Source organism: Dama dama, chromosome 3 (genome assembly GCF_033118175.1).
Source record: "Dama dama isolate Ldn47 chromosome 3, ASM3311817v1, whole genome shotgun sequence".
Classification (NCBI taxonomy): domain Eukaryota; kingdom Metazoa; phylum Chordata; class Mammalia; order Artiodactyla; family Cervidae; genus Dama; species Dama dama.
The window spans coordinates 49944662-49962584 of record NC_083683.1 but is presented as its reverse complement, the minus strand read 5'-3'; the positions used below and the strand labels follow the sequence as shown (position 1 = coordinate 49962584).

Genomic DNA, 17923 nt, shown 5'->3' with positions numbered 1-17923 from the left:
AAGCCGGTTTATACCAGAGAATTCCCAAAAGGCCCTGGTAGCATTACTGGAAGTGGACAACAGTGGACCCGATGAGCTAAAATAAAGAGGATCTGTCAAACTTCAAGAAATAGATACATTCCTCAGACCTACTCTGTAAATTGAGCTGACTGCTCCTCTCCCATCTAAGCAAAAGATATATAAATATATTCCCTGAAAAGCATAAACTGTAAGTCTCTAAGTGAGAGGCCCAGCACAACTTGTGGGGGACGGGTACTGCAATGAAAATCAGGATTGGGTGCACACATGCACAGAGATATTCTCCCAAGCCATTTCCCTCTACTTGGTCCCCAGAAAGATGGCAGCAATGGCAAAGATGGCCCAGGCCTTACAGGAAGATCTCTGGGAGAAACTGACATGGGTGGTTCCCCAAGAAAAGGGCTACTGACAGCATCTTTAGTTAAGCTATTTCCAACAAGCCCCACTCACGTATACCAGATTTCAATTAGCCTCGTTCTCCCCCCACCCCCAGGCAATTCTTGAATACAGCAGACAGAGAGGGAAAACCCTGACATCTAAGGAAAGATTCTAAAATGAAAGAGTCCAAAACAGAAAAGTCAACTTTCATCACAAGAGGACAATCAGCAGAACTCAGATTATAGAAATTCTATAGGACCAATGTCTTAGTTTCAACAAATAAATTGCACAGAAGAGGACAGAAGAGAATGGGGGGCCTACAAACTCAAAGAGACTTAAATCACATACCAAACGTTTGTACGATATGGACCTTATTTGAGTATTGATGTGAACAATCCAATTGTTTTTTTAAAAATGAGATAATCAGAGCAATTTAAATATTGTTTTGATATTTGATGATATTAAGGGACTGTGGTTAATTTTTGGGATATGACATATTATGATTATGTTTTACAGCCCCTATATATTAGTGAAATAACTGAAATATTTTTTAATGAAATGATGGCTTGGATTTGCTTCACAACAACCTGGGAAAGGGGCTGAGTAAACAAGCAGGGTCATGAGATAAAGGGAACAAGGGAAGCTTTCAGATTCTCTACCTGGTGTTCGAAATTTTCCAAAATAGAGAAAAATGATCACCAGAATTCTCAGGGAAAACAAGGAAATCATAAAACAGAAAAAAAAAATAATATAAAAAAAGGAACATTCAAAGAGGGTTTAAAACCTCCTGTAAATAAAAAATAAGAAGAAATAAAACACTCAGTAAAGAGTTGGAGAAAAACTTGATGGCGTATCCCAGAAAGTACAGTGAAAAAGTACACAAATTAAATAAAGAAAAGAATAAAAAGTTAGAGGGCTAGTCCAGAAGGTCTAAAATCTTGGTAACAGTTTTAGAAAGAGAGAAAAAGAGAAAAAGCAGGAAGAAATTCATCAAGACAACAGTGTAAGAAGATGTTCCAGAACTGAAGACCATGAATTTCTAAAAGAAAAGCTGTACCAGTTGCCTGAGACAATGGATGAAAAGAGATGCATAGCAAGACACATCATTGTGAAACTGCAGAACATTAGGAACAAAGCGATTTGGCAAGTTTCCAGGAAAGACAAAATAAAAACAAAAGCCCTGGCTATATATAAAAGATCTGGAATCAGAAGCATTTGTGACTTCATAACAGAAAAAAACTAGGAAAGAATGAAGAAATGCCTTCCAAATTAGGAAGGAAAATGACTGCCAATAGAGAGTTTATATCTAGCCAAACTACCAATCAATGATGAAGGCAGAATAAAAATATTTTTCAGATATGAAGGTCTCAGAAATTTTATTTCTATTTACCCTTCTCAGCAGCAAAAGCAAGGAAGTAAATCCAGAAACAGCAAGAAATGAAAATACAGGGAACAAAGGATCTAGCAGAGAAGAAAGGAGGAGGGAATTACCAGGATGGTGACAAAGAGATTCCAGAATAAAAGTCTATACTCTCCAAGCATCCGGAGAAGGCAATGGCAGCCCACTCCAGTACTCTTGCCTGGAAAATTCCATGGATGGAGGAACCTGGTGGGCTGCAGTCCATGGGGTCGCTAAGAGTCGGACACAACTGAGTGACTTCCCTTTCACTTTTCACTTTCATGCATTGCAGAAGGAAATGGCAACCCACTCCAGTGTTCTTGCCTGGAGAATCCCAGGGACGGGGGAGCCTGGTGGGCTTCTGTCTATGGGGTCGCACACAGCCGGACACGCCTGAAGCGACTTAGCAGCAGTAGCTCCAAGCATCAGTTCCCTTATCTGTAAAACTGGGAACTGACAGTGGTACCTGCCTCATAGACTTGTCAGGACTCAGCATAAAACACTCTGAGTAGTTCCTGACATACAGTATAAGCCACAAGAGTTTTCTCATTATCCTCATTAAGAATTGACACTTTGTATGTTACAACAGCTAAAACGAAAGAAATCAATGTAAAACACTTACATCTGAACCAAACTTATTTCCAGCTTTGGAATAACTGAAAATTTTCACAGAACCATAGGGTTTTGGAGGTAAATAGGGTTGTAAGGTTTTTTTCTAGTGCAATTTTCTTGCTTCAAAGCATAGGGAATTCCAGCTCACAGTAGCTAAGACTGGACTACATAACCATTTAGAAGGAGAGACTAGCAGTCAGGTGTTTCATGTCAATGCACTGAAAATCACAAATGCAGCTACTCAAACTCCATCTATGGTAGCCTCACAGGGTCAGAGTTTCACATATACAAAAAAAATATCACCATAGAAACATTTTGTTCAACTTCTGTCATTTTAAAACCTGGCACTTGGCTCAAGATATACATACACAGAAAGACCACCTAGGAAGATTCAGTCTGGGCAATAAAGAGAAGAGGGTTTCCTGAATCAGGCTGACAAAAGGAAGGCAACATATTAGATTCACTGTCCTATGCAGAGCTGCTCTGATTCTAGGAAGGACACCTCTAGTGGGTTTACACACAAAAGTAAGAATATTAATCCCTATAGCACAGCCTGGATGGGCAATTTTGATGCCTGAGTAGTGGGATGGGTAGCAATGTACTTCTGTCACAGTTGTCTAAGTTTTTCTAAAGAAATAAACACAATGTGCAGGGTTAGTAGTCTTTTCGGAACTGCTTCCAAAGAAATGATGGATACAACAATGAGGACAATTGGGCAAACCCAATGAACAGTGGGAGTGTCATCAGGGGCAAAAAGGCAAAAATGCTCAGAAGAAGAGCATTTTGTACCAGCCTCATCAGGCAGAGCACCACTGATACTCCTCTGAGGTGCAAGACGGGAATCAGACTGGGTAGGAATTTTCCTGGTATAAATGATGATTTCTATGATCTGCCATCTCATTCCAACTGAAATTAAGCCCTCTGTACATCTGCAGAAAGTCTTCTTCAACGGTTTGAGATGAACTTATTGTGAAAGAAAACTGTCCATTTTCTTTTCACTGAATCTCAGGGGGAAAGTACACCCTATTTTCTCATCTTTAAAACACTGAAAACTTCTGTGCTTCTTGAATATTTCTTACAAACAAAGTTGCAGTTACCTTTGGATGTAGTTCATGCCCCACAGCAATTCAAATGCCAAAGTGGTGACTGGATGGATTAAATACCTCTTAATATTTTCACCATTTAGCTGAGATTTAAGGTGACAAGTCAAGAGTCCAAAAATACAAGTGCTATTTTCAAATCTTTTATCCTTTTCACAAGTGCTTATTTTGGTATTTTTGATTAATAAAACGATCTTCTATTTTCTTAGGTATACAAACATTAGGGGCTTCTTGGAAAAAAACCATTCAAACAAACAATACAAAAGTATGCATTAACTTAGTCAAGCTAGTAAAACATAAAAAGAAATAAGAACCATTTAAAAATATTTCCAATGTCTTCTGGGTATGAACAGAAACATACAGAAAATGCAGTTTTTAAATGGAAAGTATGGCTGTGTCAACACTCACAGAAAAAGTAGGATTCCAGTGTTTGCCAGGGCAAAGGCGAGTCCTAAAATCCCACTGCCCATAATGGCGTTGCTTAGGTTAAAAACAGACATGCCCAAGGAGGTCGTTCCTGGAATCTGAACAGAGACACAATCACACTAAACAAAACAGTCCTCCAGAAAGATCATCACTCCAAAGCCTTTAAAGCACTATCAGGAACCAACAGGGAAATGAAACTCAAGGAATTCTTTCTTCGTGGTCTAGTTCTTTTTTCAAATGGGTTTCAGGAGAGAATACACAGGCTCTGAGGAATGTCTTGGTGAGTAAATAGCTATGCTTTCGGTACTATGCTGAATGAATCAAAAACATCTGTTGCAATTATCATAATTTAAAAAATAAGCAAACTTTATTAAAATGACACTTACATAGTCATCACATTTCTTTTTTTCCAAGTGGCTGTTCGTGAGACTTCTTCTACTTTCACGATCGGAAATAAACTTGCTGTAAAGAGAGGCATAATGATTTAATCTCATTATAATGACTTGGGAGCTTAACATCATGACTGAATGATTTATTATTTACCAAAACATCATGCATGAAAAGTTACCAATCAGTTATCTAAGAGTTTATCGTCCTATCCAACTGCTCTCACTAGCTTGTTTGTTTTTCTTTGGTCAGGATTGTTCTTGTTGTTCAATCACTAAGTTGTGTCCCATTCTTTGTGACCCATGGACTGCAGCACACTAAGCTTCCCTGTCCTTTACCATCTCCTGGAGTTTGCTCAAACTCATACCCATTGAGTTGGTGATGCCATCCAACCATCTCATCCTCTGTTGTTCCCTTCTCCTCCTGCCCCCAATCTTTCCCAGCATCAAAGTCTTTTCCAATAAGTCAGCACTACGCATCAGGTGGCCAAAGTATTGGAGCTTCAGCTTCAGCATCAGTCCTTCCAATGAATATTTGGGCTTGATTTCCTTTCGGACTGACTGGCTTGGTCTCTTTGCTCTCCGAGGGACACTCAAGAGTCTTCTCCAGCACCACAACTTAAAAGCATTAATTCTTCAATGCTCAGCCTTCTTTATGGTCCAACTTTCACATCCGTATATGACTACTGGAAAAACCATAGCTTTGACATTATGGACCTCTGTTGGTAAAGTAATGTTTCTGCTTTTTAATACGCTGCCTAGATTTGTCATAGCTTTTCTTCCAAGGAGCAAGCGTCTTTTAATTTCATGGCTGCTTTTAATTTTTGTCAGGATTAGTTGCTCACATTCTTGTTTTACCTAATAAACTAAAAGTGCTCCAAGAGCAGACACTTTGCCTCATTCCTTTTTACATCCCTCACTCTACTTAGTAGCAAACAATGCAAACAGCAGATGCGCATCTTTAGAGGAAACAAAAGACAACTCTAAGTCAAAAAGAGTTATAAATTTTGGGTAATTTTAATACCAATAAATTAAAACACTCTATGCAATGCAAGTTAACTTTTATATACATTTTTCTCTAATGGAACATTACATAATGTCAAAAATACTATAAAGCGGGCATTTAAAAAGAATACTGGAGACAGGTCTCTTCATAAGCTCACATTCTTGGAGTACAAAGTTATTACACAGGAATTCCCTCCTCTCACCCCTGCAAAAATGGAAAATAACTCTTTCCCCATGAAACATTACTTTAGCACCTGCTTATATACGGGCAAGGTGGGAGGCGTGGAGATGTGTCGTAAGTGATGTAGACACTAGCCCATAGGAGTTCAGATGAGGAAATTATGGTAGAGGAGGAGGGGCATATGGTCCATGGTCAGGGGCAGAGTTAGGGCTTAGAGGGATTCAGAACTTGAGTTCAATCCTCACTTGTTCTGAGGGCATGAGTATGCTACCCCAGTTTCCTCATCTGTGAAATGGGAATGACACTATTGCATTATCTCAGTGTTACTGGGACAGTTAGATGAGAGCACGTGTAAAATATCAGTACAGCTCCAGGCACAGAATGAAAGGAACACTTGCTGAATCTGGGGAAGATTCAGACAGGCTGAGTAGAGTCAAGTATATACAAAACATACAGAAGGAGGCAATCAGAATGCTCTAAGAACCAGCAAATATATTATTGGGATTAACATTAGAACTTTATGGCTTAAATTTCTAATTTAAAAAATTTCCCATTAAAAAAAGAAGTGCTATGGTCAAGGAAAAGTTCATCCATAAGTAAACTGCTACATGTAATAGTAAAACATGTTAGGAATTCTTTCTGGCTTTTCCGGAAATTTAATTATCTGGTTTTAGTAAGAACTAATCCATGAATTTTTCACTAATAAATATAAAGACACTTGAACTAGACTATTTTAAAGAAGCATGTATTTTTGAACTATACATTTTCAGATGCTTTTCTGAATGAAGCTGTATTTCACAATAAACCATTTTTTAATGAAAGATATATATCATCAATGTTGGTTTTATTTATCTACCTCTTTCATCTTGAGGTTTGCTTCAAACCATATTCTTCAGGTTTCCTTTTTTCACCTGGATAAACCAAAGGCAAGCAACATACAAACTATGAACCTCCCCTGAGGCCACCACCTGCTATGAGCAACACAATCTGTGGTTTATTTCCTTCAGCATCTGCATTTGCCTAGGACCTGTCTGGTGACTGTCAGAAATGAAAAGGAAGTGAAGAAAACCTTGGTCTCCTGAAACATAGGAGGTGCTGTTCCAGTTGAGGAGCATTTCCTATAGTCCTGTATGGATATGAGACCATAAAGAAGGCTGAGTGCTGAAGAATTGATGCTTTCAAATTGTGGTGCTGGAGAAGACCCTTGAGAGTCCAAGGAGATCAAACCAGTTCGTTGGAAGGACTGATGCTGAAGCTGAAGTTCAAATACTTTGGTCACCTGATGCAAAGAGCCAACTCATTGGAAAAGACCCTGATACTGGTAAAGATTGAGGGCAGGAGAAGGGGGAGGCAGAGAATGCTGGATGGCATCAACCAGCTCAATGGACATGAGTTTAAGTCAACTCTGAGAGTAAAGGACAGGTAAGCCTAGCGCCCTGCAGTCCATGGGTCACAAAGAGTTGGACACGACTTAGTGACTGAACGACAACAACGGACCGAAACACCAGAACAGGAACATCAGACCATGCAAAACGGAGATGAGATAAGGGAGCCAGAAAAGGAAAAACCATTACTGGGTGGGATCAGCCAGAGGAATCTTAAAGGCTGAGGTCTGGGAAATAGCATGGCAGGGTCTTAGCAAGAGAATGACATAAAGAAAGCCACTTCTCTGGAGACCCACCTGACAGTACTCTAACCTTGGCCCTTTTTTTACCCTTAACATTTTAAATCTTTCCACAGAACTGCGGTTTACAGATCTGGCTGGAGAGGGACAAGGGAGAGCAGCCTTTCTTTTCATCCTGGCAGCCCAAGGAAACGGGGGTGCTGGACTTGCCAAAATGAAATGGACTCATATTGAGTGCTTCTGTTAAATAAAAGACTGCATGTAATCAGATTAATTTTAACAACCAACTTAAGTCTGCCAAATCATTATCCAGAAGGTCCCGTTTGCCTTTCTTGTGGAGGGACTTGCTTTCCAAAGAGAATTTTCACTATTTTTAAATAAAGGGGAAAATCCCCAACATTTTCAAATCAACTAAAGCAAACACCAATAAGCCTCCTGTTATGGCAGGTCTAAGCTCCTGGCCTGCCCATGCTCCCCAGACTTGGGGCAGAAAGCTGACAGAGAAAAATGGATCAAGGCACCAGGATGCAGGGGCATTCCGCAGGGTCAGAGGCTGCAGCAGAAGGGGAGGAAGAAGAGGCCCCTGCATGCCTGCTAGCTCCCTGCTGCAACGCTTCCACAGGAGGAAAATAATGCATGGGACTTGCAGAGCTGTTGCGATGAGGAACCATGAAGAAGCTTATTAAAACACATTATGCCTCAAGTGCCTCCCAATTCTGCCTCTTTCCGTCTACTTTATGCAGCCAAGCTTAATAGGTTCTCCCAAAAATCTTTACTAGCGCTCCTACTGAAAAAGTTTTCAGAACAAATTGCTTGGCCTGCAAATTCCAGGTACTGCAGAATTTGATTTGGCCTCGCTGTTCAATCTTAGCTTCCCCTGCTATTCTGAATGGTCTTCCCAAGAGGCCGTGAGGATGGAGATAGGACCAGGGCATTCGGAGAACAGAGACTGAAAAACAGTACCACTAGGAATGCACTCTCCCCTCAAGAGACCCTCCATCCTCCTCTAAGCCAGTGTTTTCCTGCCTGGTTCATGACCCTCATCCACTGTGTGTGTGCTGGATATTCCAGATTGAATGGACTTTTCTGACTCTGACCTACATATGATTTTTCTGTGGCATCAACCGTGGCAGTAAGCACTAATCTTGCATTCAGAGTGGTGGTGTCATGTTCTCACTCCTTCTTCCATGTACCTGCCCCTCTCATTAGCAACTCAGAAGAACCCTCCATAAACCTAAGGCTCCTCTTCCACTGAGGAACTAGACTGGGTTAGGCTATAGGGAAATCTTGCTTGGAAAGAATGAAGTACTCAAAGAAAGTCTCTGTATTTTCTTTATGGTGTTTCCAAATTTTCTTCTTTTTTATTTTTCATTCTTTGCTTTGTATTGCTGTAAACTTAAACACACATACACATAACAAAAACAATCTTTTTATGGTGGAAAAGTCCATTTATAATAACTAGGTCAGCAGCTTATCACAAGTTTCCGTTATCTCACCATTTTAAAAATGCAATTGCCTGTTAAAAAAGCACTGACCTCTGGCAAAGACCTCTTTATTGACTTAAAAATGGGCTATTGGAGAAGGTGTCTTTGACATGTGGTCTCAGGATAAGAGTATTATTAAGAAAGAGTTTTCGCTGGGTCAGTCTGTACCCATAAAGCAGAATTCGATCAACTCTTAGGTAGGCAACTGTTCTGTGGACAAAACAAAACAAAAATCTACAGTGGCTGTCATGCTGACCTTCAATAGACAAAGCCTTAAAAAAGGATGCAGGCATTATACTGAGGTATGTGAAGGAGGCAAGCAATATAGAGCAGTTATTTAAAACCAAAAATAAACCAACAACAACAATCCAATTAAGGATGGGTTGTACAATGGGAAAATAATCTTCCTATTTTAATCTCCACCAGTCAGGTTCTTACTACATTACAGTGTTTCACTGGAGGATTCATAACACAAAAGAGATGAATAGCTGAACTTAAATAACCTTTCCTTGCTGTCCCCCTGAAACACTACCTTCTATACGAAGGAAAGAGAAAAGGAGGAAAAAAGCATGTATGAAAGAGGCTGGAAAACATGAAAGAATTACAGAAACAGCAGGTATTTAAAGAGAATACTGAGAGGTGAACAAAGCCTTATTTGGTGGATAAACTCTACTGAAAATAGGAGAAAACAGACTTCTGTTGCAGCAGGAATGATTAAAGCCAGGGAAGAATTTTCCAACATGAAAACTGAATATAAGAAGAAGTTATGGCTTCTTCTTCCCAAAGGTACAGAAAAGACATTAGAAGAAAAGAAGTGGTAACTTTTCAAGAGTCCTCCCAACGATATAAACGTAGTTCATCAACTCTGAAAGACAAGGGACCAAGAGGAAAAAGGCTGATGCAAGTGTGTAGTGACAAGAGTTTCTCATTAAGGAAAATCTTAAGGAGAGACTCTCAGATTTTGTTACAAGCTTCCTGGGTCATAACAACAATAACTATACATGGAGATGAGAACAACAGTATATAAATGTTAAAATATGTGACTATTTGCCTGGATACAGTTAATATCATCTATGAATACTTCAACAACTTTAGGATAACAATAACCAACAATCACCCCAAACCTAAAACAGTTTTGTCAGTACTTGGTTGGAGAAGAAAGATGTGCTTGCCAAAGAAAGAGGTCTGTACTTTTGTTAGAGACTTTCCCATATCTTGCCAGACCCTGTGCCAAGTACTTTATGAGTTTTCTCATCTCTTTTCACAATAATTAGCTCCATTTTACAGAAATCAAGTAACTTGACTAAAGTTACATTACTAATAACTAACCCATTGAGCCAGGATTGAACTTAAGCCGGCTGACAGTACAGCTTGAGTCCTTAACCTACAAACAGCATTGCGTTTAATATTCCCCAGCAATCCCAGGAGGTCAGGTATTATTTTCATGCTTGTGTTATAGAGATGGAGCCAAGGTTTAAGCACAAGATCACACAAGACCTATGGATGGAGCCAGCATTCAATACAAGTTGAAATTCAAACCATGTACTTAACAGCTCGCTCTGTCTGTCTCTTTCATTTAACAAATACTTTGAGATGTTTGCCCTGTACCGGACACCATTACAGTATCATAACAAGGTACAAGAGATATAAAGACGGTTAAGATGGTTCCTCCTCTCCAGAAGATCATATCTAGAGGAGTGTCTAGAGCTCCTTACTCAAAATGTGGTCCATGGACCAGTTGTAAGGGCATCACCTGGGAGCTTGCAGGAAGTCAGACTTTCAAGCCCAGTTCCAGAGCTGCTGAATCAGAATTTGCATGTTAACAAGTTCGCCAGGTGTTTCATATGCACATTAAAATACTGGTCCAGTGGACATTTCGAAAGGTTTTGCTGTTCCAGGGGTAGACGTCTATGACTGCAGAGCTTCTGCTGTCTGGCTCAGACAGTAAAGAACCCTCCTGTAATGCAGAGAACCCAGGTTCGATTCCTGAATAGGGAAGATCCCCTGGAGAATGGAATGGCTACCCACTCCAGTACTCTTGCCTGAAGAATTCCACGGACAGTGGAGCCTGGAAGACTACAGTCCATGGGATCACAAGAGACTCGGGCACAATTTCTATGACTACAACCCCCAAAATCAGGGCATGAAATAAAACAACTGAACTGGAAGAAGGGCAGGAGTCCTAATACCCAAAGGGCTCTACTCTATTTTTAACTAAACTTTAAAAAATGCTTCTTAAAGTATCCTAGGGGGAGAAGTTTCCAGGCTAGGCTATCAGTTGGATGCCAGGTAATCAGGGTTCAACATTTGCTTTCAACATTTTCTCTAGCTTTCTTACAAAGACGCACTGTTACCTAGAAGTTCACTGTTTTGGGAGAGGATTCTCTTAGATTCATATAATCAGGCCTACCTTCTTCCCACCAATGTGAAAAAGCTACCAGAAGAGTCAGAGGTACTCAGGTGTAGCTCTGCAGAAATCATGGGGGTGGGGGCTCTTTTCTGAAGTTTATTTACCTTTTTGGCTTCATGCTATAATACATTATTTTTAATTTTTATTGGTCTAGAGCCAGAAATAAAACAAGATTCATAAACCATGTCAACCAAAGAGGGGAGATAAATAAATGCATCACACTGCATCTGCAACAGTGGAATCAAATTCCAAAAAATACGAGGCTGTACAGCCCATGCCTAGTAGGCAAGTGGGCTCCCTTGGCAGGCATCCAAAGGGGTGAGAAGCGGTGCCTTCTCTTATGGGCAAGGGGTTATCGCCTCCAAAACAATGCTTTTTCATAGTAAAACTCTTAAAGATCAAGTTCAGAGCCTGAGCTGAATATTATAAAAGACTCTCATTTTAAGGTCCTTAAGGCTTACACTGATTTGGGAATGAAGTTGTTATAAACCCAAAATTTACTTGTGAAACAGCTGATGGATGTCCCATCCATTGTTCAGTAATGACTAGAGGAAATCAGTAGTCAGGAAATCGATAGTGACTACAGAACACCCCAGGAACCCAGAGCAGAAAACAGCACTAGTAGAGTTTGGCAGGGTTTAAACTGAGAGTAGGAACTATCCTTTTCATTCATGCTGGAGCATTTTAATCAGAGGTAGCAGAAGTGGGTAGAAAGACATGGATTTCTTACAGACCTGTATGTGCCCTTGAGCAAGTTATTTTATTTCTCTGAGCTTCCACGTTCTTATTGGTACACTGAATTTCTAAATTTCCTTATTTGCAAAACAATACATTGCATGATATTGTAAGGATTGTTATAAGGATATGTATAATATATAATCACAACTGGCACTCAAGAAATGGCAGTTATTCTTAATAATTATGCAGAAAAGGTGAAAGAAGCAAACTTGGGTCCAACAATAAGAAATATCACTGCACGGTAAATGATACTTGAATGGTAGTGAGGAAGTATTTGGGTTGGAGACTTAATCTCTGAGAACATTTAAGGAAGAGAATAAAGAGGAAGGGGGGCTGAAACTTCTGAGTGTATGTAAATGAGGGCAGCCCAACCCTACCCCCAACTTTCAATTATGCATTGTATCAGAATGGAGAGTTTATCAGAAAGGATTGCTGCAGAGATGCCTGGTTAGCTGACAAAATGTTTTCATCCTCCTCCTTCCCAATTTCCTTTTGACCCTGCCCTCCCAAGTGCAGTATGGTCTATGTTCTCATAAGTAGTCCCCATATATTTCACTTTTCTCCCAGCCTTTTAGGAGGCCTCAACTCCAAACAAACCACACATAAACACCCAAGCTGCAAAGCTTTCTCATAGGGATCTACATAAGCTGCCAGCAACATGGATGAACCTAGAGATAATCATACTAAGTGAAGTAAGTCAGGCAGAGAAAGATAAATGCCATATGATATCACTTACATGTGGAATCCAAAAATATGACACGAATGAACTTATCTATGAGATGCAAACAGACTCTCTGACATAGAGAACAGATCTGTGGTTGTCAATGGGAGGCGAGTAGGGGAGAGAAGGATTGGGAGTTTGGGGTTAGCAAGTGCAAATTACTATATATAGAATGGATAAACAATAAGGTCCTACTGTATAGCATAGGGAATTATCAATATATTCAATATCAATATATTCAATTTATCCTATGATAAACCATGCTAGAAGACGATATGAAAAAGAATGTATATACATGTAAAACTGAATCACTCTGTTATACACTAGAAACTAACGTAATATATAAATCAACTACACGTCAATAAATTAAAAAAAATAAAATCAGGTCAGATAATGCCCCAAATCATTAAAAAAAAATATATATATATATATATACACATATATATTTATGTTTAGTCCTATTCTTGTAACTTAAGAAACACATAACTCAAGGGCTGGAAGAACTTGTTGCGGTCACAGCTGAGGATGAGAGCCTCCAGGCCAGCATTGTTCCTATCTGCCCCCTACCTCCCCTCACTCACAGTATCTCTTCATCTCTCTCTGTTTCATGTACTCTTTCTCTAGTTTCTCACAGAGGCATTTAGGTCTATGTTATTATTACTTAAAATCCACGTTACGAATGATGCTTGTAATGACATATTTGTCGTTTCAACATGGGAACGCTGGCAAACGCGACTTTGACCGTTTCTTAATTAAAATGTGGGCGAAGCCAGATGACTGTAGTACACATTCAGATATGGTGTGCAGCTAAATTCCAACAGTTGGTCTAATTCATAAGCATAAAGCTTTTGAAAAGTTAGGGCTGGTTGAGGTCCAATGTATTTATACATTTTTATTAGACTCAATTGAAAGATTCGAAAAGATGAATAAATTCCTTTCCTATTTGCTTCATCTGCTATTGCAGACTATGCCCAACAGATGTCACATATGAAATTCAAATTACATCTTCAAATGGAGCATAACTTTAGTCATGAATAATTCAAGAGAATAACTGAAAAACCAGAATAATATTTTAGAGACACTTCTTTCATTGGAGAGAAAGTGTCAGTGGAAAAATACTCACCTGTTTATCTGACCATTCTCTACTTCAGTGAAATCATTGGAGTCATTGCTAATGTTATCATCTTCGGGTACCGTCATGTTTTGCAACTCAGTTAATTCGAGTCCACTTTTGAAATGCATCATGTTTAGAAACTACCTGTCGTCAAAAACTGGGTCCAAATTCTCTTTTTCTGAGTGTATTTACAAGTGGATAGCAGCAAAAATATCAGGTTGACACTCCTAAAACACAACACAAGGAAAAATAATTAAACACATAAATACCACTGATTAAAAATAAACAATTTACACACAATTTACTGATAACATAACTTTTACATTTTGTTATTCAATGTATTAAAGCAATCTTGGTTCATCAAATTATAGACTGTAAATTTTATGTCCTTCATAAATCTCCCTACATTTTTAACTATAAAATGAGTCTTGTCCCATAATCTTTTATGTTCATGTTTATAGAAATACCATGTCATCTTTAGGCAATAGAGATGCCCTTTTATGAAGCAGTAAGTTTAAAAGGAAAGCGATTCAGTTATTTTAATGTGTCAGACCACAGGGCACACACAGAGCTGGGTACAGACTGAACAGACACAAAAGCACCTCTGATTTAGCAATCCCAGTTTAATAAAAATGCAAATCCTCAATAAATGGCATCATGCAGGATCAACCACCCAACCTGGAGGTCAAGCAGCAAAGGACAAATCTGTGTTTTGAAATTTAGCAAACAGTTTATCCATCAACTGCAAGAGATTAAATCAATCTCTTCAATGAAATCACTCCATGTCAGGGAATTAGGGAATTAAAAACTCATACTCTGGGGATTTAGGTTAATCCACCTGAAACTATATTTCCTCACAGAAATGAAAGACTTGCCGAGTTCACATTTTCCCCTACATGGATGATTGTGATTTAAATTTCAAAGTGTTGACCATTAATATATAAGAGTTTCAGGCTTCCCAGGTGGCTCAGTAGTAAAGAATCCACCTGCCAAAGCAGAAGACACAGAGGATGAGAGTTCCATCCCTCAGTTGGGAAGATCCCCTGGAGGAGGAAATGGCAGCTCACTCCAGTATTCTTGCCTGGGCAAATCCATGGACAGAGGAGCCTGGCAGGCTATAGTCCATAGGGTCACAAAGAGTCAGACACAAAGAGTCAGACATAAGTCAGGCTTAGCAACTGAGCACTATCACTACAGAGTTTCAGACACATAGCATCACAAATCAAAAAGCAGGTGGCCACAGAGGTGTGGTACTGTGATTTATCATAAAGTGAAAGTCACTCAGTCATGTCTGACTTGATAGTCCATGGGGTTACAAAGAGTCAGACATGACTGAGTGACTTCCACTTTCCCTTCTCCAGGAGATCTTCCCAACCCAGGGACTGAACTCAGGTCTCACACATGGCAGGTGGATTCTTTACCAGCTGAGCCACAAGGGAAGCCCAAGAATGCTGGAGTGGGTAGCCTATCTCTTTTCCAGCAGATCTTCCCAACCCAGGAATCAAACCAGGGTCTCCTGCATTGCAGATGGATTCTTTACCAACTGAGCTATCAGGGAAGCCCCGATTTGTTATAAAGAATACATACTTGGTCTTCGTTCCTACTTCTGGCTCACAGCTCACCAAACCCTTAGAGCTCAGATAGTTAAGGATCTGCCTGCAGTGAGGAAGACCCAGGTTCGATCCCAGGGTCAGGAAGATCTCCTGGAGAAGTGAATGGCAATCCATTCCAGTATTCTTGCCTGGAGAGTTAATGGACAAAGGAGCCTGGCGGGCTATAGCCCATGCAGTTGCAAAGAGTTGGCCATGACAGAGCGACTTACACACACTGTAAGAGTGATAAATGTCTTTTATTATGTTAATGAGACAACTCTGGGAAAGCACCTAAGGATGGGGGCTGGCAGCCAGTGGAGTCAAACAGTTGATTAGAGGACTTTAATATTCAGTCCCATCCATGATTTCTGGGGAGAGGAGAGAACTTGAATCAATCACTCATGGCCAATGAGTTCAATGATGCCTATGTAATGGAGCTGCAAAAAAAAAATTAATAAAGGAGGTTCAAAGAGTATCCATACCAGGGACCCAGAACTCCCCCACATCCTGGACCCCACACTCCACAAGGAGAGCAGCTCTTTTGTTGAGGACCTCGCCACTGTACCTCTACATTTGGCTGTTGGTCTGTATCCTTTCGGGCTTCCCTGGTGGCTCAGCTGGTAAAGAATCTGCCTGCAATGTGGGAGACCTGGGTTCGATCCCTGGGTTGGGAAGATCCCCTGGAGAAGGGAAAGGCTACTCACTCCAGTACTCAGGCCTGGAGAATTCCATGGACTGTGTAGTCCATGGGTCCATGGGTCCCAAGGAGTCAGACACCACTGAGTGACTTTCACTTTCCCTTCACTTGTATCCTTTGATATCCTTTGTAACAAATGGGTAAGGTAGTGAGTAAACAGGTTTTCCCGAGTTCTGTGAGCTGTTCTGGAAGATTAATGGAACCCAACGAGGAGGTCATGAAAACCTCTGATTTATGGCCAGTCAGGAGCACAGGTAACAACTCAGACTTGTGATGGTGTCTGAAGTGGAGGGCAGTCTCATGGGATGGAGACCTTTGACCTGTAGAATCTCATTCTATCTACTGGTAGATAATGTCAGAATTGGATCGACAATTGTTGGTATGGGGAAGCCTACACACACGCACACCCATGCACATGCACATGTTGGTACTGGGTCCAGGAACCCTTTCAAGAGAGAAATGCAACTTCCAAAGTCAGGCCTGTAAAGGTATGGGAGCCTCACTTGGATAATCTCAGTGAGGTGACGGGGACCAAGGGATGAAGCAGAATGTCATGACATTTTTTTTTTTCACCTCCAATGGTAAACCCCCTTGGATGATGTTTTGATATTTTGTCTGACCCTGAATTCCACAACTGTAACCTAGTTAAGAGTGAAAACTCCAATGTGCCCATGTAAGCATCCTACAATACCCAGGAAGTATTTTGCTAACTGATAATATTTTCTGGACCCTCAGAAAGTACCCTGGAATGATAATTCTTCAAGAATTTCTTTCTTCTCTTCCTAACAGCTGGGCCACACATTACTCCTTTTCATTCACACATTTAGAACGCGACTTCCCTGGTTCCAGGATCCATTAAAGCTTCCACAAGATAAATACTAATACCTCGGGTCCAGAAGGCTCACCCTTTCTGCAGAGCAGGGCCTCTTCTGGAAACCAGGATGCAGGGACAAGAGACCAAAGCTCCTTGAGCTCCTGATCTAAAGCCAGCCTGGCAGCTCGGAGTTGATTCTTCCAGCCAGGGTGGCAGTGCTGGAGCTTGGGCCATGACTAATCACTCTTAGTGCCTTCACAGAGCAGCAATGTCTACAGCCTGTCTTTTCTTTGCAAGAGCTGAAGTGCATTAAAAAGGCTAAAGCCCCCATCACCCTTTGGCCCCCCTCTAAAGCAAGCCACACAAGTGGACTGGACTGGGTCATTCCTAGGAGTCTTGCTACCCTGGCTCTCACCTAAATGATGCCCTTAGAGGCTACTGAAGCGATCCTGCAGGGCTTCTAGAAAGTTCACTCAGTGGATGGAGTTTCAAATCTGGGCTAAGGAGTGCTTTTCCCTCTGTAAATTTGTAGGAAATAGGGTACTAGACAAAAAATTTCTAAGGAGAGGAGAAAGTGACTAACAACAGATTTGGGTCTACCGTTTGTATTCAAACTTGCAGTGCGCGCACGTGCAATGGACAAAAGAGGAAAAGAACAGAAAGAAAAGATGAAGTTTTGGCCACTAAAATGATGTCAGTATGAGGCAAATGCCAGTCCTCAGTTAATCGCATAGGATACATTTATTTTTGCCTTTGGCTTAAAGAGAAATTTACTTTTTCACAGTTCCAGAAGTCCAAAATCAGGTGCTGCCAAGTTTGGTTTCTCCTGAGGCCTCTCTCCTTGCCTTACAGATGGCTGTCTTCTTACTCTGTCCTCACATAGTTTTTTGCCAGTCTCTCTTTTGTCTATGTTGTAATCTCCTATATATTTTTTTTTAGAAGAAACTTTTATTGTTGTGAAATAGCCTATCTGAAATCTAACTTATTCTTGAAAACAAAAACTGGAAAAATGCGGAAAAGTAACAAAATTCGTGACATTTGTCACTAAAAAAGTTAAGGGCATACTTAGAAAATACTACCCATTCAATTTATCGTATATTTACTGAGTGCTAGGTGATGCAAGGATTTTAAAAGCTTGAAAAGGTCAAATTCAGAGATCTGAGGCAGTTTCACAGAAAAGTCACATTTGAACTGGCTCTTGAAAAAGGAAAAAAAAAAGTCCTG

The 17923-nt window shown here is 40.3% G+C and overlaps 1 protein-coding gene across 7 annotated transcripts in view; it reads right to left on the bottom strand.

Annotated features, from left to right (window-relative positions):
• SLC38A1 (solute carrier family 38 member 1) overlaps positions 1–17923 on the bottom strand; it is a 70720-nt gene that overhangs the window by 39176 nt on the left and 13621 nt on the right. For 6 of the 7 annotated variants that reach the window (XR_009690526.1, XM_061129409.1, XM_061129390.1 and 3 more), the window contains 3 exons: positions 13606–13823; positions 4320–4395; positions 3916–4031 (listed from right to left, as the gene is read on the bottom strand). Coding sequence is in view for 6 of the 7 variants with exons in the window: in XM_061129409.1 (XP_060985392.1) it covers positions 3916–4031; positions 4320–4395; positions 13606–13727 (314 nt within the window). In the remaining variant the exon portion in view is untranslated. Of the gene's footprint in view, positions 1–3915; positions 4032–4319; positions 4396–13605; positions 13824–15479; positions 15602–17923 lie in introns of those variants that run through there. The other variant, XM_061129415.1, reaches the window with a different exon arrangement.